Source organism: Fundulus heteroclitus, unplaced genomic scaffold (assembly GCF_011125445.2).
Source record: "Fundulus heteroclitus isolate FHET01 unplaced genomic scaffold, MU-UCD_Fhet_4.1 scaffold_577, whole genome shotgun sequence".
NCBI classification, from domain to species: Eukaryota; Metazoa; Chordata; class Actinopteri; order Cyprinodontiformes; family Fundulidae; genus Fundulus; species Fundulus heteroclitus.
The window spans coordinates 7,272-27,425 of NW_023397008.1; the positions used below are offsets into that span (position 1 = coordinate 7,272).

General features: G+C 39.9%; 1 protein-coding gene across 1 annotated transcript; it reads right to left on the reverse strand.

The window, feature by feature from the left end:
• Nucleotides 1-2,654: 2,654 nt before the first annotated feature.
• LOC110368077 lies at nucleotides 2,655-7,772 on the reverse strand. The gene is made up of 4 exons (XM_021315110.2): nucleotides 7,606-7,772; nucleotides 5,440-6,021; nucleotides 5,230-5,346; nucleotides 2,655-3,617 (listed from the first exon to the last, which is right to left on the reverse strand). The coding sequence occupies exons 1-4, from the start codon at nucleotides 7,770-7,772 to the stop codon at nucleotides 2,834-2,836; spliced, it is 1,650 nt and encodes a 549-aa protein (XP_021170785.2). The 3' UTR covers nucleotides 2,655-2,833.
• Nucleotides 7,773-20,154: the final 12,382 nt, after the last annotated feature.

Genomic DNA, 20,154 nt, shown 5'->3' on the forward strand with positions numbered 1-20,154 from the left:
CGGGGGGCTGCTCTGAATGCACCTTTTATGTTTGTGTAAACTAAGTCAAGAGTGTTCTCTCCCCGAGTTGCAAAATCCACATGTGGGTAGAAATGAGGGAGAACAGTTTTCATATTTGCCTGGTTAAAATCCCCAGCAATGATGAAAACCCCCTCTGTGTGTGCAGATTGCATCTCAGAGATTGTCCAATAGAGGACACTCATAGCCTCTTTTGTGTTTGCGCTGGGAGAAACGTAAACCGCTGTGATAATTACAACAGTGAACTGTCTAGGCAGATAAAAAGGTCTGCAGCTAATAATCATGAGCTCGATGTCCGTGGAACAAAGACTTGTGATTAATCTAGCATTTTTACACCAGTTGTTATTGATGTAAACGCAGAGTCCACCTCCTCGGGTCTTACCGCTGAGTTGTTTATTTCTGTCGGCGCGGCAAGTAGCTATCCCCTCCAGGCTAACGGTGTTGTCCGGGATTGATGATGTGAGCCATGTCTCGATCAGGATGAGAGCACGGCAGTTCATAAACTCCCTCTTTGCAGAGAGCTCGAGTTGTAAATGGTCTATTTTGTTGTCCAGTGAGCGGACGTTGGAGAGCAGAATGGATGGTAGCGATGATCTATGGGGGTTATCCTTTAGCTTAGCTACTAAGCCTCCGCGGCAGCCGCACTTCTTCGGCCGGCTACACCGCTTCCGCTTTGCTCTCCACCGGCGTGAGCTGCTTGATTCCGCTGCCTCACAGGCCCCCGGGAATGGTGCCCGTAGTGCGCCGCAGCCACGTAAACAGTCGAGCGTAGTAGTTAAAAATCCAAAATAACTACATGACCGTAACTCCAACAGGCGCTGGCGGTCAAGTACTAATTGGCTGGGTAGATGAGAGATTTCTAGTGAGTTTGGCGGCATTTTTTATGAAAAATGTCTGAGAGTTGGTCGGAGCTGTACGCGTAGCCGCTGCCCGGAGGCGAAGCCGGAAGTCAAGACCCTTGTATATCTAAGATTTGCCCAAATCAAAGAAGAGGCATTGTATTTATGTTTCATGAACATGGATTTTTGTTTATTTTTACAGGATTGAACAGCTTTGTAGCATATTAAAGCTTATACCTAATGTCAATACGGCACGAGTGGTGTAACCAAAGTCAAATTCTTTGATTGTCCACAATAAACACCAAAAAAAGCAGATTCTGATTTTTACTTGGTTCTGATTTTTGATGTTTGTGTTTGAGTTTATTCAATTTCCATCTGTATACCCTTTGGCAGGTTGAGTCAACAACATCCATCCATTTTCTGTCACGCGTGTCCCCAGTGGGGTCACTAGGGGTGCTGGTGCCTATCTCCAGCTGTCAAAGGGCGAGAAGCGGGGTACACCCTGGACAGGGTACCACTCTATCACAAATAATAAAATCAATAAAACAGTAAAAACAATTAGAACAGTAAGCAATCATGACTGTGAGCAGTATAAACAGGGGGAGCTCAGTCATCCGGGGAGGACTCAGAGTAGAGCCGCTGCTCCTCCACGTCGAGAGGAGCCAGTTGAGGTGGCTCGGGCATCTGGTCAGGATGCCTCCTTGACGCCTCCCTGGTGAGGTGTTCTGGGCACGTCCCACCGGGAGGAGGCCCAGGGGAAGACCCAGGACACGCTGGAGGGACTATGTCTCTCTGCTGGGAACGTCTTGGCTTATCAGACTCAAATGCTAAAATGCAAAATTTCTCTTAATAATAATATATTATTATTATTATCATTATTATTATTATTATTGATTATCAACTTGGTCACAAACCATTACATTGTTCCATAATTTCATATTTATTCAATACACTTAAGTTGATGCATTTTTTAAATACTTTAAGTGACCTTGTTTCTTTAATTTATTTGTTGAGGTTATTCCATAATTGTACACCTTTCACTGTAACTCTCTGTTCTTTTACTGTGGTTCTAAATCTAGGCTTTTTAAAGACTTCTGTTCCTTTTAAGTTATAAATACTTGCTCTCTTTTCAAATATAAACAAAACAAACACAAAATATTGGAAATCAAATTGCAAGTGTGTTGTAATCCAATCATTCTATGTTTCTTTTATTGGCATTCAATTTTTAGAAAGGACAAAAATTATTTCAATTTGTTTGAAAAGTTAAACAACGGACCAGAACTACAATATCATAGGGAAAATAAAATAAAGATTATGCTAAAACATACAACCTCGACAAGTTTTTTTTAGCCATATATAAACACATCTCTCTCTCTCTCTCTCTCTCTCTCTCTCTCTCTCTCTATATATATATATATATATATATATATATATATATATATATATATATATATATATATATATATATATATATAGACAAGGCAATGAAAGAGAACCCTGTGGACAGAGGACCCTGTGATATATATATATATATATATATATATATATATATATATATATATATATATATATATATATATATCAAAGAAAAGAGAGAAACCAATATTAGGAAAAAAATACAACTCAAGACATTGAAATGAAAAATAATTACATTCTTCCAGGATACACATCTGGAAATACACATTCACTTTATTTTAAACAGTCTCATATTTACAACAAATTAATCAGATCAAATTCTCAAAAAGTTTTAGTATTACCTCTTACAGGTAAAAGAGAACAACCAGACTGTTACATTACAGTACATCACAGATTGATTAACGTTAAAATTGATGTCAAACTGATTGTTTTAATTTTTTTTTAAACTTCGGTTAATACAATTGTCTGCAACATCAGTAAAACAATGTCTTAGTATAATTATGCCAGAATTACTGTTTTTTAGTGGCTGCCAGAGAAGTCACTTTTATTTCCCTTAGCATTTAGATCCATGTCTTCTTAATGCCTGGATAAAATGGCGCTTGGAGGATATTTTTGTTTTCTTCGGTGGTCAGTTTGCTGCAAGAGGTTCTAATCTCCTCCCATGACTTTACCTGTGAGCGAAATAATGCAGCTCTGTCTTTGAGGAAGTTTGGGATTTTAGTCCTGTTGCAATTAAGTTCAGCAAAACCATCTCCCTTGCTGAGAGGCCCCAAATGTGCAGCCTGACCAATATCAATGACATGTAAGGCCTGTCTGGAGATGTTTTGTAATGCTGGTCCATGTTGTAGTACAGCTTCGCTTGCCTTGCCAACTCCCACCACATCTATCTTCCTTGGTTTCAGATTTTCTGTTGGTTGATTTATCACCTGATTAAGACAGTACTGGATCATTTGGAAATCCTCCACAAAGCTTTTAAGGACATCAACTGCCTTTTTTAGTTGACTGCGATTAATTCCAATTTCTGTTAAGGTGGTTACCAACTTGCCGGTACTGCTTACTGCACCCATAGACACACCGGCAACTGTCAGCCCCAGAGACAGTCCTGCTGTAACTGGACTTAATGCAACACCAGCAACGGAAAGTGCACATCCAGTTATTCCCCCAACTAAGGTTGTCTTACTGGAGATCTTTGCTCCTCTGTTCACTCTGTCTATCTGATTGGCACACTCCTCCAGCTCATTGAGGAAATCTTTCATTCTTTGTAGCTGGTCATCACAGCTCTCGATGAAATCTTCTGAGGATACTTTCTGGAACAGGAACTTAATCCGAAAGTGCTCATCCATCCTGTTGGGAAAAAATTACATTCTATGCAAAATCTTTTTATGAAATAAAATAAAAGGGTAAACATGGTATACAAGATAGTTTGTAATTAGAATTTAGGAAAATGTATTAAAATGAAGAAAGATTATTTAAACCACTAAGACCATGAAACATTTCTTTTGACAAAAGACCCATTTAGGCTCAACAATAAACCCGCAGAAACATACAGAGTCCTATGTCCAGCTTCTCCTTCATTTTTTGCATTTAGTCTGTGTTAATGGAGAATTATTCTGAAGTCACTATGGCCTCACGCCACTCGGACATAGGAGGCTTGGAGACATGATGGCTGTGTATGAGATCCACTGTTTGCTGATTGCAAGGCCAAACGCTGTAGCTGCTGTGCGGGATGTTGATTGTCTAGGATAGACTGTCTTTGTTTTTTCTCATGCCAAGGCAACTATCGAATATTAGGGAGAGCCGAAAGCGAGGAGGGGCAGAGACAGGTCAGACGCAGACTGCAGTGGGACCGTGGGGTGTGATTACTTTCCATCTATGTGATCTCTGTTCTGTTTCTCAATCAAAGTGCTGGAACGTCATTACCACCGTCTCCTTATTCAGTAACTCTGGGAAGTCAGTTATTATTGTTTAGAATTCCAACCACAGTCTGTCATCAGAGAAACTAAACAGCTACCATGGAGCAGCATTGGAGGGCCTGCAGCTCAGAGGAAGATTCACCTGCACTTCAAGAACAAAGGGCACTCTTTTGTCAACAATGATGTACAGATTCTGCACAGGGAGAACAGATGGTTTGAAAGAGAGGTAAAAGAAGCCATCTTGGTCAAAAGAGAAAAGCCATCACTAAACAGAGGCTGAGGATTGAGCTTTCATTCCCCAGTGTTTACAGCTCGGTCCTCCAACACGTTCCAGAGAGATTACATCAGTATCTCATCCTGGTTCAGGTTACCAGGTGCACCACTCACACCAAGAAATAGCTTCTAACGATCCACGACAGTGGTGGTAGATCATTGATTTACAGCTGACTAAGATTACCCTTAGGAGATTGGTCCTCTATGTCCTTAAAAACAGCAGCACTCCACCTGCTGGTTGCTCAGAGCGAGGCACCAGAACTGACAAAGAATCCAGGATCAGTGTCAAACCTTTATCTGAAAAGCTGAGCGAACCGTCGGTTGTGGCAGATGGCCGTTCACTCTGAGCCTGGTTCTGCTGGAGGTTCCTTTGTGTTAAATGGTTTAACACAGCAGTTTTTCTCTACTGTCGTAACATGCATGGTCAGTATGAGTGATTGCTGCAAAGCCAGGAACACAATGCCAAAAACTGTCCTCTGTGGCTACATGCTCATCCAGGAGGAAATGCTGCAAGTCGGTGACTCAATGTAATCTGTTGAGGTTCCTTAAAATTTTTTTAACTAATTTGTCTGTATAATTTGAAAGAAGTGGCTCTGTAAAGTGCATTGAGATACCGTGCTGTGAATATGCTCTATATTAATGAACTGATCTGAACTGAATGTGATTAGGTTGCAAACTTTTTGTGATAGAAAATACAAAGAATCAGACCAATTTAATACAAACGTGTTACAACTGAATTTAAAACTGAAAATAAAATATGTCAAACTTACCTGATCTTGTCAAGTTGCTTAATGTGATTTATCATCTTTTCCATGTCATTTTCACTTAGATTATCTGAATTCAATGCAATTTCCTTAGACAAAGTCGAGAAGCTTTTAAAGTTGAAGCTGTGAAAGACAGTTATATTTCAAGATATTGTTTTATTTAAAAATAAAAGCACAGGTTATCTTCTATGTTTAATAATAGAAATCTAAATTTACCTGTTGCCATGAGACTGGCAAATGGTGTTGGTGGTATCTATGTAACGTTTCAGTTGGTGTGTAAGCACCTCTAGGTTGTAGAGTTTAGGCTGAAAGAACGACTTTGCGTCTCGTTTGAACTCCAGGAGGAGAGGGCAGATCTGTCGTGCAGCGATGATCACAGCTTGAACATCATCAAATCTGATCTTCTCAGGCAGGCGTAAAATTAGGTTCTCAGTAAACACATGCAGCGAAGTCACTGCCAGCTTCTCCACTGCATCCACGAAGGTGTTGAGTTCCTCCAGACCTTCCAGTGTGTCTTTCAACACTTCATCCAGCTCCTTTTCTAGTTCTGCAAGTTTGCTCTCTGCATCCATCTGCAATTTCCCTGTGATGTTTTTATGAAAAGCTGCACGTTTTCCCTCTGAATCTGTGAAAGTGGGGTCAATTATGTCAGCCCTTTTATTGATATCCATCATTTTGTCATTCTCTGTCTGTCTTCTCTTCTTCCATTCAGAGAACTGGTCATAAAATGTTTTTACTGTTGTCATGTAGGAGAGAGTATTGGTGACGTACAGACCCAGGGCCCTCTGTAGATTTTGCCTGCAGGACAGAAAATTGTCAGTCTGATGTTCCCTGCAAGAATCAAGAATCTTTATTATCATGTAACCATAATAACAATTTGATGAGATACGCTGTTTAATTCCCAACTAGAACAAATTGTCAGCAAGGTCTATGAAGTTAACTGACATGTAATAGTTGTTTTCCTTTAAGTGGTAAGGGTAAAAAGGCCAATAAAGAGAAGATATTTGGGTCATTTTAAATTTGAAGACCACTAATAGAGAAGATATTCATTTATCTTTAAAAAACTGAAAAATAATGTATTTGTAGAGAGAATAACTACTCTAGGCTTCCGGAGATTTGAATAAGACTTGAAATAAAATGAGAGAATTTCAAAATGTAAAAGTTCACAATAACCTAAATTAAAGGATTAAAAGTAAAATGACTTAATTCAATTTAAATTTGTTTACAAATTAATCCTAGACATGAACACATTTTCTAAAATAAACTTTATCTTTTCTTTACCTTTCTCCAGACATTTTGTTGGTTTCTCACTACAGTCTTGTTGTACCTTTTGCTCTTCAAAGCTTCTGTGTGAGGATCTGCCTACAACTGAACTAAGGTAATCTATTTATTATACTGTAGGCCACACCCACTGGAAAAAAAATGCTGAGCAGCACGTAATACATATCATGTTAATTAAAGTCTCTTTCAGGTCATTATCTGTTTTTCAGAAAGGTTACATTTTGACAAATGCGGGTGTTGGACTTGAGTTTAAACACACCTGGCCTTTTATGTTGATTTTGGAGTAATGGCTTCTTTCTTGCCTTGAAAGTGGTCTTTGAAGGCAAGTTTATTTATTTAACACTTTTCATTAACAAGGTGATTCAAAGTGCTTTTAGCCTATGGAGATTCAGTATTCATTTCACGATAGATGACCATAATTCCCTATTTCAGATCTAGTATGATTTCTTTTATTTGTCTATGATACACAACAAAGCAGGCAGTGAGTTTGAGGTGTCAAACAGGTGTACCTCCATCAACCTCAGAAACTAACAAAACTTCTATAGGTTTTTCTAAAAATGTGTAGAGAAATCTCAAGGTAAACTCCTGAATTTGAACAAATAAACAAATATCCCATCTCTCATTATTTTGACAATGAAAATAAATAAATATATTTTATTCATCCCAATTATTCCAAAACAGGAGTCGTTTTGTCTGATTTAATGTCAGACAGCAATAAAAAGGTTTCGTGTCCCTCTACACAGTGTGTGTACATTTCTTGTTCACATTGTGTCTATCTTAAAGACATGAAAGAAGCCATCTACACAAAGGTCGTGAGCACAATAAAAACAAACCATAGTTTCAACGTTGTCATAAAACCTGTAGAAAGCAGTTTTACAATAGTTATCAGACCTAAGCAAATGATAACATTTTCCATTATACAGACTTTTTAAAAACTTTCACTTTCATGTCTTTTTCCCCTTGTGTACGTGGTTTTGTGTTCGTCTATTTGTAAGCTTGGATTTATTCTGTCCCCTCTCCTGGGACATCTCAGGTCTCCACTGAGTGTGAAGCCCACCCATCCCCCCGTCCTGTTCTCCAGTGGCTGGTGCCTTAGCCCACTTGTGCGTTGGGGGTCCTCGGTGTCTGGGGCTGGGTACTTGGCCAGGTGCCGGCTCGCTCCTGGCGGCTGCTTCGCGGGGCCTGGCGCCCCTGGACATCAGGTCCCTGGGGCCCATTGCTGGATCCGCTCTGGCATAGCTGGTTGCCGGCAGAACCCAAGGGGTCATCCCTGGCTGTTGGGGGGTTTCCTGGGGGCCGTTTCTCCTCTTCCCTCACGTGGGGGAGGCAGCTTTCCCTGTGTTGGCTCCTCTTGGGCACCTTTGCTTTGGGGTCCCTTCGGGCATTTGGGGTTCTGGTTCCCCAGCCGTCTGCCTCGGCACTCTGGGGTCGGGTCTTTGGCTCCTCACAACCACTATTGAGCATTTTTCTTACAGATTCTTACAGATTCTGTATATTCTATAGAGAAAACCCCTATTATTATCCCCTATTATTATCTTCAGCTGTCTCCTTTTACATTTCATATTAAATAATCCTGTATATTCTTCAGTGATGGTATCAAGGCTTATTGGGAAATGATGTGTGAAATTTAGATAAATATAGTTAGGGATGGGAATCTAAAACCGGTTCCTGTTCAGAACCGGTTCCATGTGTTCCAATTCCATGGCACCGTTTGGCAGCTCGCCTAACGATTCTCTTATCGATTCCAGGCAGCACCAGAGCCGGGCAGCACAACTTACGTCACATTTTTTACGCAAGTTACGCACATGGCATTCAGTAAGCAAGTACAACGTGACCAGGCGTAAGTCTAGAAAAGCAAAACAAAACAAAAATGCCGCCCCATCGAGTAAAGCGATCCAAAGTCCGGTCAACAAGGAAAAATCAGTGGATCATGTCATGAACTGGAGTGGAGATGAACCCGGTATTCAATCAGACACTTAAAGTAATGCTTGACATGATTTATTTAAGAGACGATGAGGATGGATCAGGCAGGTGTACAGAAAATAGTCCAGAGCCGAGTTCAAAGCGGTAATCCAAGCAAAAAACCAAAAATGTAAACAGGGTGCAGGGAGACTCATAAAACAGAATAGGATCAGGTAATCAGGCAAAACACAGAATGCTGGATGGTTCTTACCGCAGGGAAACAGGAGGCATGAGCAATGAGACATGTGTGAAGTTCCGGCAGCAAACAGAAAACTGAGGAGGGTTTAAATAGGCAGCAGGACAGGTGAAACCAAGTGGCTCTAATTAACTAGGACAGGTGACAGTGATCAAAGAAGGGGAAGTGACTGAGAGAAACACAAGCTTTAATAAAAACTAATAGAGAAGACCAGATAACTAAAACAGTAAACAAGCTAAACATGATTCCAACATAATCAAAAACTAGAAACAGAACTAACCCTTAAAGCAGGAAAGCTAACTTAATCAAAATATCAACAAGAACCAGAACAGAACATTACAGATCATTAGCTATACCTAAAACTAATATGTTTGTGGTGATTTAATGAATTTAGCGTTAATCAATAAGAAAATAAAAGCATAAATTGTCATCTCGATCACTGTGTATGGGGGAGGCTCATCCTGACAGGAGCAAAGTAAACTCAGAAGGAGCTGATCTGCCCGTATTTTCTGCAGTTCACGGTGGCAATAACTGATGATAACTACTGGAAGTAGATTAGGCGGTGATATATGTGATGTATATATGGTTATATCTCTTTTTCATAATTGTACAATACTTAATTTATATTTACTTTTTAATTTGGACTTTTTGATAAAGCTGATTCTTAGTTGCTTTAGAAATAACTTTCGATTAGATTTGCTCTTCTTTTTCATTAAAATTGTGTGTAATTCTGTCTTTGCCACTCTAATGCCTAAATTTTCCCATTATGGGACAATAAATACATTTCTTATCATATCTTCTTTTATTAGTGGTGTACGTTTCTTGTTTATAACGTTTCTATTTAAAAGAATGAAAGAGAAAGGTTTGAAAACCCTGTGTAATATACAATTGTATTGCTTGTCTAGGTCTGATAACTGTTTTACCTTCACTTTCTGTAGGTCTTAGCTATGTTAAACCTACGATTTATGTTCTGTCTTTATCATCCTCATGACCTTTGTGTAGACAAGGTTTGTTGGCTCTGCCACTCGGAATATTATCTGACAGAGCTGAGAAATGCAGCTTTAACAGAATAGATAAACCAGAAGTCAGTTGTTCACAATAACTTGCCAAAAGGTGAGCTCTTGCACTACACTTTAAATATGCATTTGTTCTTGTCCTTGGGTATATAAGCATTGTACTAGCTCCGTAAGTCAGAGCAAACACTGACACTTGGTGGACACTTTGCTCTCATATGTTTAATAAAACTGAATGAGTGATATTATGTGGCTAACAGCTTCAGCCAGTATCTGCAAAGGATTGGTTACTTTTGTTCTGGGGTTGATTTGGACATTTCACACCAAAATATCAACCCAGGATGATCGAGCCAGGTAGTGACCATAATTCCATTTTTGAGACCTGACATGATTTTATTTATTTCTCTGTTACACATGAAAGCGGTGTGTTTTAGGTGTCTTAAATGACATCCACAGGTCTACCTTCAATTAGCTTATGTCATGAATCAACCTCTGAAACAAAGGTGTGACAGGGTAAATGTCTGGTTATATGTACGGTTATATCTCTTTTTTATAATTGAACAATACTTTATTTATTTTTACTATTTAATTTGGCTTTTCTAATAATGCTGATTCTCAGGTGCTTTAGAAATAACTTTAGATTAGATTTGGTCTTCTTTTTCATTAATAAAAATTATGTGTAATTCTGTCTGGGTCTTTGCCACTGTCATGCCGGAATTTTTCCATTATGGGACAATAGATAAATTCTTCTTTTATCAGTGGTGTACTTTTCTGGTTTATAATGTTTCTATCTAAAGGAAATGAAAGAGAAAGGTTTGAAAAAGCCTGTGTAATATACAATTGTATTGCTTGCTTAGGTCTGATAACTGTTTTACCTTCACTTTCTGTAGATCTTAACTGTGTTGAACCTATAATTTCTGTTACGGCTCATGAATTTTCAAGCTGGGAGGGGGTTTGGACATTAACATTTCAGGCTGGGATTTGAACCCAGCCTGGGTGTCTATTGTCGTATGTGGTGTGGGAGTTGTTTGAATGTTAGTGTTGGGGTGGGTTTAACATCCATTTTTGTCCTCTGTGGGGGGGGGGGGTTTGAGGTTTCCATATCCAGCTCATTGTCTCGCCGCGGGTTCTATCCGGCGAATAGTCGGATAGAACCCGCGGCGCAGAGTCTGCATGGTTCGGGCTGACTGACTGACCAGAATTTTTTTTTTCTTCCCCCAGATGGTCCGGATGGTGGGTGGGTGGGTTAGGGGGTGGGGGTGTTGGTCTTGATTTGTGTTTGTCGCTCGGATCCTGCTGCCCATCTCTGGCCCCGCGGGCTATGGTGGTGCGGCAAGTGGAGCCTCCCTCTCCGTGGGGGTTTTCAGAGAACGGGGGTGCCTATTGGACTCAGCAGTGGAGCTGGCTTCCTGGGAGGTTGCTCCCCAGTCATTCCTTGTGTGAGTGTGACTGTACACGTGGTTTTCTGTTTGTTTGTTTGTTTGTTTGTCAGGTTGGGTTTGTACTGCCCTCTCTCCTGGGACATCTCAGGTCTCCACTAAGTGTGAAGCCCACCACCCAGGTCCTGTTCTCCTCCGCTGGCTGGTACCTTGGCCTGCTTGAACATTGGTGATCCTCAATGTCTGGGGCTGGGGTTTTGGTTCCCCTGGCATCTGCCCCGATGCTCTGGGGTGCGGGTCTCTGGCTCCTCACAACCACTATTAAGCATTTTTTTTATGGATAAGCCTTACAAACACAAGCACACTCTCACAAACACCTACAGGTTCTTGGATTCAGATACTTACACATCTATACAGAAAACCCCTGTTATCATATTCAGCTGTCACTTTATACATTTCATATTAATTACTCCTGTATATTCCTCTGTAATGATATCAAGGCTTTGGTTGTTTGTAGCTGTAATACTTTATCAGTTGGTTTTGCTGTTCGTTTCATTTTGCAGGTGTAGAAGCAGACCCTGAAGGATGTTATATTGCTCTCTCATTTTTCTCTCCACTTTCTCTTTCACCTTTTCTCCCTTTTGGCATTTCGTCCCATCTGTTTTTCTCCTGTTTTTCCTCTTCTACCTTGCTATTTCAGTGTCCATTTAACATGAAATATTCCCATCATAAATTATAGTAAAGCTTCTTGCATATATAAATCAAGCGGACCACTATAGCGAAAGCAGTAAGACTCCAGTTGTGAAAGTAAAATCTGTTGGGCTGTTTTTGGCATTAAGACAACGATTCTTAGCACCACGTTGCCAGACAGGACACAAGGAAGAAAAAAAAAAGACATGAAAGTGAAAGTTTTTAAAAAGTCAGTGTAATGAAAACGTTATTGCTTGCTCTGGTCTGATAACTATTGTGACATTGGTTTCTATGGGTTTTATGACAGTGTTGAACCTATGGTTTATGATGTTTTTATTGTGCTCACAACCTTTGTGTAGACAAGGTTTGTTGAAGCTTTAACAGAATTTTGATTATCCACAGTTCCCCACATTGATTCTTCCCCCAGGAGATTAGTGTTTTGTAAATTATTCTAGCCTGTTTTTGTTGTAATTGAATACTGTCCTGCAGTATTTAAGTTACCGGTATTTGTTTCATTCAAAGCTGGATTCTCCTGTTTGATCTGCTTGCTGTTTTCTATCACACATTGGGTCCGGCAAGAAATTCCTTTATTGTCCCACAATTGGGAAATGCAAGCATGACAGTGAGTAACACACAGTTTATAGTAATGAAAAAACAAGTTAATCTAATCTTAAGTCAGTTCTAAAGCAACAGAGAATTAGCTTATTCAGAAAAAGTAGAACAATAAATACCACAGTAAATATTGCATAATTATTGATAATATGGCATTCTCAGGTTAAAAAAGATAAAATATTCAAGTTCAACAGTTGAAAAACAGGAAAAATAATAGCCTATCAATATGAGATAATATGCAATATGCATAATATCTGTCTGTGCCCATAAATTACAGAACCAGTTCATGCATCATCTGATGCACAGCCAAGACATGGCATACATTTATTGTTTAGATGATTATTGCACCTATTTTGTTTCAAGGCAAGGAAAATGTATTCATATAGCACTTTTCAGTAACAAGATGTTTGAAAGTGCTGTACATGAACCGAAAAAACATTAGAGGGAAATATTACATAGGAAAGGAAAAACATTAGATTAACAAAGGAATTAGCTAAGTAAATCATTGGCATGACCTTTGCAGTTTCAAACAAGCTTTACCACTAATATTCAAAGCTTAATTGTCTCTGTTCATTCATTAACAAACATAGAAAGCATACAATCACAGTACTTGTTTAAAATCACAGAAATGCGTTGTTTCTGTTCATGATAAGAAATAAAGTAAATATAAAGTTGCTTTGTCTATCTTTTCTAAAAGCTATAATAAACTAGACTTCTTTTGTTTCATTCTAATAAAAATAAACTACCGTATTTTTCAGACTATAAGTCACACTTTTTTCATAGTTTGGCCAATCCACCGGCTTATATTCAGGTGTGACTTATATCAATCCATCCATTTTCTACCCTGCTTAATCCCTCATGGGGTCGCAGGGGTTGTGACTTATATATCAAATTTACCAAGGAGTAAACATTACCGTCTATAGCCACAAGAGGGCTCGCTAGGCTTATGAAAACTATCCTGCCCCAGTTGTTTAAGGAGGTATTCCCTTTGATCAGTGGCGCTATTTTAGACATGATTAATCTATCCTTGGTAAATGGATATGTACCACAGGCTTTTAAAGAAGCTAACCATCTCTTGATCAAGATGAGTTAGTAAATTACAGACCTATATCTAATCTTCTTTTCTTATCTACAATTCTTGAGAAAGTAGTTGCTAATCAACTTTGTGAACATTTACAAAGTAATGACCTATTTGAAGAGTTTCAGTCAGGCTTCAGAGCTCATCATAGCACTGAAACAGCTCTGGTGAAGGTCACTAATGATATTCTCATGGCCTCAGATAATGGACTTGTGTCTGTACTTGTCCTGTTAGATCTCAGACTTTAAATTTCCTGCATTTAAATTCTGACAAGACAGAAGTTGTAATCTTTGGACCAGAGTCCTCAAAAAATAAATTTCTTAATCAATCACTTAATCTGGATGGCATTAACTTGGCCTCTGATAATAGAGTAAAAAATCTTGGTGTTATTTTTGACCAAGACATGTCATTTATATCCCATATTAAAGTTTCCTTTGTTCAACTGCAGAATATTGCCAAAATTAGAAACATTCTGTCCAGGAGTGATGCTGAAAAACTAGTCCATGCATTTGTTACTTCAAGGCTGGACTATTGTAATTCTTTACTATCAGGAAGTCCACAAAATGCAGTTTGAAGTCTTCAGCTGATCCAAAATGCTGCAGCAAGAGTTCTGATCAAAATCAACAAGAGGGATCATATTTCTCCAATTTTAGCTTCCCTTCATTGGCTTCATGTTAAATCAAGAATAGAATTTAAAATTCTTCTTCTAACGTATAAAGTCCTTAATAATCAAGCTCCATCATATATCAGAGCTCTGATTACCCCGTATGTTCCTAACAGAGCACTTCGCTCTCAGACTGCAGGTCTGCTGGTGGTTCCTAGAGTCTCTAAAAGTAGAATGGGAGGCAGATCCTTTAGCTATCAGGCTCCTCTCCTGTGGAACCAACTCCCAGTTTTGGTCTGTGAGGCAGACACCCCGTCTACTTTTAAGACTAATCTTAAAACTTTCCTTTGTGACAAAGCTTATAGTCAGAGTGGCTCATGTTACCCTGAGCTATCTCTATAGTTATGCTGCTATAGGCTTAGGCTGTTGGAGGACATCAGGGTCTATTTCTCTCTCTCTGCTGAGTTCTACTGTTCTCCGGTTTTGCATTGAAATGACCTTTGTCATTTCAGCTTTTAACTTTTTGTTCTCTCTCTTTTTCTTCATAGTAGGTACACCTGGTCTGGCGTTCTGTTAACTGTGACATCATTCAGAGAAGACGGCTCACCCGCTACTACCATCTAATGTAGAACAGATTACTGGATCAATGTGTGCTTCTGTGCGTTTTTGTCTCTCTTGTTGTGTCTCTGCTCTGTCTTCTGTAACCCCCAGTCGGTCGAGGCAGATGACCGTTCATACTGAGCCCGGTTCTGCTGGAGGTTTTTCTTTCCCATTAATGGGTGGTTTTCCTCTCCACTGTCGCTTCATTTGTGTAATTTAATAAAGATTAATTGTCAGTTTTTGGTGTTGGCTTGTGTGAAGTAAATGTCTAAATAAATGTGTATAGTCCAGTGTTACTTATATGTTTTACTTCCTCTTTATGACACATGTTTTGACTGATGCGACTTATATACCGGAGCGACTTATAAGCCGAAATATATGGTAAGTAAATACTTAAAGCTACAACTTAAAGTCTCTGATCTGACCTTTCTGACACTATAGTTAAATAAGAAAGTAGCACAGTATAGGAATTGCACAGCAAAGGCGATGTGTGTGCATGTGTGTTTCAGTGTAATCGTCTGTGTGTGTTGCTGTATGTCTGTGAACATTGTCCAGTATTACCCACAGCCATTGTCACTGATAGTGATGGTACATTATCAGGCAGCTCAGTAGCGCTCTGTTACAGGTCACAGATGTCACAGAATGCTGTTTACATAATGTCCAGGAGAAATAAAGATTGCAGGGGCCACCAAGTTCAGGAATTGCAGCTGGCGTGTAGTTCTGCTCATACAGTATTTCAGTCTGAGAGTTGACAGTACGGCATATCCCTAACATAGTTCAGGCAGCCTTGGCATGGCATGGTCTAAATGGAAATGGGGACAGAGGAAGCCACCAGGGTAGAAGCCTACACAATCAGCAACCCCCCTTCCCCCAGATGCCTTTACCCCTCTCCCAATTCTTGTTTCCTTACATTATGCATCATTATTCCAATATGCATCACAATATGTGAAGAGGGCACAGAAGCGATTGAACTTCCTGAGGAGGATGAGGAGAGCCCACCTGCCCCCGCCCATCCTCACGACCTTCTACAGAAGCATCATAGAGAGCATTCTGACCAGCTGTCTCTCTGTGAGGTGTGGAGGCTGCAGCGCCTCCGACTGGAAGAACGTGAGGAGAGTGGTGAGGACAGCAGAAGGCATCATCGGGGCTCCTCTTCCCTCAATAAAAGACATTTCATCTCAGGGCTGCGTTTCCCGAGCCCGTAACATCATCAGGGACCCCTCACACCCCCTTCATGGACTGTTCTCCCTGCTGCCCTCTGGGAAGAGGTTCCACAGCATCCGCTGCAGGTCCACCAGGTTCTGCAAAAGCTTTTTCCCTGTTGCCATCAGACTGTTGAACTGCTGTTGAACTGCTGAACTATAACCCATAAACTCTGCACAACATTCCCATATTTTCACATTTTGCATCATTTCATCTCCATTTAGCATTACAACTCTTAGTTTTTAAATGCATTCTTGCACAAATTCCCTTTTTCTCAATCAAATTCTTTACATACAAATGTTTTTTTTAAATACTCACCTGTAAACTGTGACTTTCTCCTGCATTGTTTACATTTCAATTGCTTTACTTTTAAATTCAGTGCTGCACCTTATACTGTATTTTAAATCTACTGTAAATTACAAGCTGTATTCTTGCACAAATGCCCTTGCACAATCAATTCTGCACATACAAATGGATTTTAAAAAAAATACTCACCTGTACACTGTGACTTCTCCTGCATTGTCTATATTTAAATTGTTTACTTTTAAATTACTGCTGCACCTTATACTGTAATTTAATTTTACTGCAATTTACAAGCTGTATGCAACGAAATTTCGTTCTGTACGCATTCTGTGCATACAAAATGACAAATAAAGTTGTCTAAGTCTAAGTCCCAGAGCAACATCAGCAAAGAATCCAACAGCGAAGGAAAGATTTGCTCACCCTGCTTCACAAGAGGTTTGTCTACTGTCAGGGAAAAATGCTATGCCAGCATTATCAAAAATTCTGATGTAGTATAACTACAATTGTAATATATACTATGAAGATACTGATAGCATACCGATGTAGAACTATACAAATCGAAATCAGAAGGTCCAAGTTCAGCTCTAGGAGAAGGTTGAATTTGTGCTTAATAAGACTAAAAAGTTTTATGACAAATAGGTCTTCAGATTCTTTTTTGGGAGAATATCCAGAGGGTCAAAACTCCTTGAACAACAAAATCCTTCCATTCAATTTTATGAGAGCTTCTTCTTCAGTCCTGAAATGATTTTGAGGAACTGTTTAAAGGTTACGATTAGGTGATCCAAGGATTTGAGAGGAGGTAGGGGAGAGTGAGGTGAGTTTTGCCTGTTTCTACTTAAAGTGATTTTAAAGTGCTAGTGGTACAACTTTAAGTTCACCCCACTCTCCATTATAGGGAATCAGCCCTTTACATTAATAGAGATACAAGTATTGTCATTGCTATGCTGATGATACTCAGCTCTACCTTGAGCTGGTTAGCAATGAGTCTGAGACCACATCCACTCCATCTTCATCATCTTTAATTTTCCTCTATATTCTCTTCCCTTTTGTACACTGATAACTTCTCTGGAGTAGATCAAGGCACATTAAAAGCTCAAAAATAGAAGTGATTCAAATTGGTGCACTATACCTAATTCAGGAATTTAAAAAAAAATCCACAGTATTGCTTTTTCTGGCCAGAACATTTCTCTTTCCAGTACAGTCACCAGTCTCTGTTATTTTTTTATCCCCAACTCACCTTCAAAAGTCATATCAAACATATCTGTAAAAATTCATTATTACATACCTGAAACTTTGTAAAACTGCAACCCACAGTCTCTGATGCAGAAAAAATATCCATGTCTTTGTCTCCTCCAGGCGATTACAACACTTCTCATTGGGATCCGAGGCAAAAACATACAAAAAGTTCTGCATGTGCATGACAGCGCTGCCAGGATGCTGATGAGCGTGTTTAAACATGAACACATCTCCCCTGTTCTCTGCTCACTTGACTGGCTCCCTGTCTCTGCTCGGTTTCGCTCAGAACAGCATACATTATAAGATTGGCATATGTGTAGCACAAACTGATTATTTTATATTTAGCATACGTTTTATGTTATTAGCCGTATAATATCTATAACATCTTCTCTTTAAAAAAAGGTATTCTGTTTTTGCTGGTCGGTATGCTGATCTGCTCCACTTCAAATGTTCAATACTTAAATTCGGCTGGAAAATCTTTCTTTTTATCCAATGTTTTTTATGATCCCTTTTTAAATGTTTGGTGCTGTTTGTATGTTTCTTTTATCGTACTCACTGTTTTTACTTGTGTATTTGAAAAAAATGTTTTATTGTTGCTGATTTTATTATATTGATTGCCGGTTGTGAACTTTGATATTCTCAGAAGTTGCATGGTTTCTTATATAAATGATCATTATTAATATTATTATTTTTAAAACATGCTTGTGTTAATTTCTGAAGACCAGGGGGAGTGTTGGCCTAGTGGTTAGAGCAGTACACTTGCCCTGTGAGAAGGTTGCAAGTACCACCGCCTGCACTCTGGGTCCCTGAGCAAGACTCTTAACCCCAGATTGCTCCCCAGGCGCCCTACAGTGGTAGCCCACTGCTCCCCAAGAGGATGGGTTCAGATGCAGAAGTGAATTTCTCCATTGTGAGATCAATAAAGTTTAACGATTATTAAAAACCAAGAATTCAAAATATTTCTTAAATTGGCTGATATTTTTAGAGTCAGAAGTGGAGTTACCCAGTTAGCCTTTTATATGGAAAGTTTGGCCTGTATTTCTTCTTGTCTGAAAATGGTGAGTTGCGATTTATTACTTTGTTGGGCATGTTTGGAGAGTTTATTTGATTATTTAGGCTTAATTTGTCCATTAAACAAATGCTGTCTATTCTGTGTGGTTGCAGCATCTTGCAAACAAACAAAAAACAACAACAAACGAAAACAACCCATGAAGATGGTTTATTTCTACCCCATATCAGAATCAGAATCCAGATACAGATCTGGAAATACATGTTAATTTTTTTCTAAATAGTCTCATATTTACAGCAGTTTAAACAAATCAAATTCTTAAAAAAAAAACAGGTTTTACCATTAGGGGCATACCTCTGAAGGTGCGTTCACACTGAACGTGAACAAGGTAAATAGAGTAAGTGATTCATATGTTATCTCTGTGTAAAGGTAGGTTCAGGGGCGAGTTAAAAGTCAGCGATGCGAATGATGCATGTTTAAAGGTATACTATGCAACTGGTGTTGATTTTCCAGCGAGGCTCCCCCCAGAGGGCGAAAGTAAAAGTGCACTGTCATAAAGATGCTCAGCTGTTCTGGTTTCTCCGTCAAGCTAGGCGCGGTTGTTTTGAGCTTAGCAGACAGACGAACGCAACGAAAAGTCGAAAAAACGGCAGTAACAACAATGACTAACAGTGAAAGTATGAACATGCACACAGAGAGAGAGAAACCATTTCAATGTTACTTACAATCGCATCAGCAGAAACGCGAGGTCCGCGTCAGCCTTGCAGCCTTCTTTTTCTTTTAGCTCTCGCCATTCGGAAAAAGCTTGCCTGATGTTCACCCGTGTACGACTCCTCTCTCTGTCCAGAGCCCTTTTCCTCTTTCTTGCCTGCTCCGACATGGGCTTTCGCTGTTTTCTCGCTGGTTCCGCCATGATAACTGCACAAATATCACCACTGCACTAGCAACGAGCATGCCTTTCACTGAGGGCGTGTAGCAGTTCTCGCCGTAAAGCAAGACCGACTCTCGCGATGCACCAGACTTCTGAGCCTGTGGGTGCGGGCCGAGTGCTCCTGCAATTGCGTACCGCGCACGTGACGTCACCATCTGAAGAACAACGCCCCTTTTGCCGCTTAGGTAGGGCATACAGGTAGAGAACGCCCGTAGCAACCAGCTATTACACGCGCAACAGAACCAGCGATATGACCGACTTTGCAGCCATTAAACTTTCCCAAGACGATGTCCCAGGTGCACGGATTACTGGTCGCACTGTCGAAGAACACACCAACCTTCAGCTCAAACGATGGCTTGAGTGTCGAGGGCTTAAAAAGACCGGAAAACGGGCCGAGTTGATCGAACGGTAAGCTTTGTTTTTTTTTCCTGCGCGGCGGTCATGGCGTCGTCGGCCGTTTTTTTTCTGTTTGTAATCAAAGTCCAGGGATTGGTATATGTTTAATGTTTGTCTTATTTGAAATGTTTTTGAGTAAGCCATCCTGGTAGCAGGGTATCAAGTTAGCGCCTGCTGCCATGATAGCCTATATGCTATCATGGTAGCAGGCGCTACTTTATTAACATGTCGGCCACCAAAATACTCTTACCTGTTCACTACTTGATGTCGCTGGAATTGGGTCAGGATGTTCTTCGGTTGGGCCCTTTCCTCCGACAAAATGCTTGCTACATATGTACGTGAATTTGGTAACTTTTTCCGGGTTGAACTGTTGTGTAGGCTGACCGCACCGGTGTACCCTGCGCACACATTTCTCCTTGGCAGTCTTGAAGAAAACAT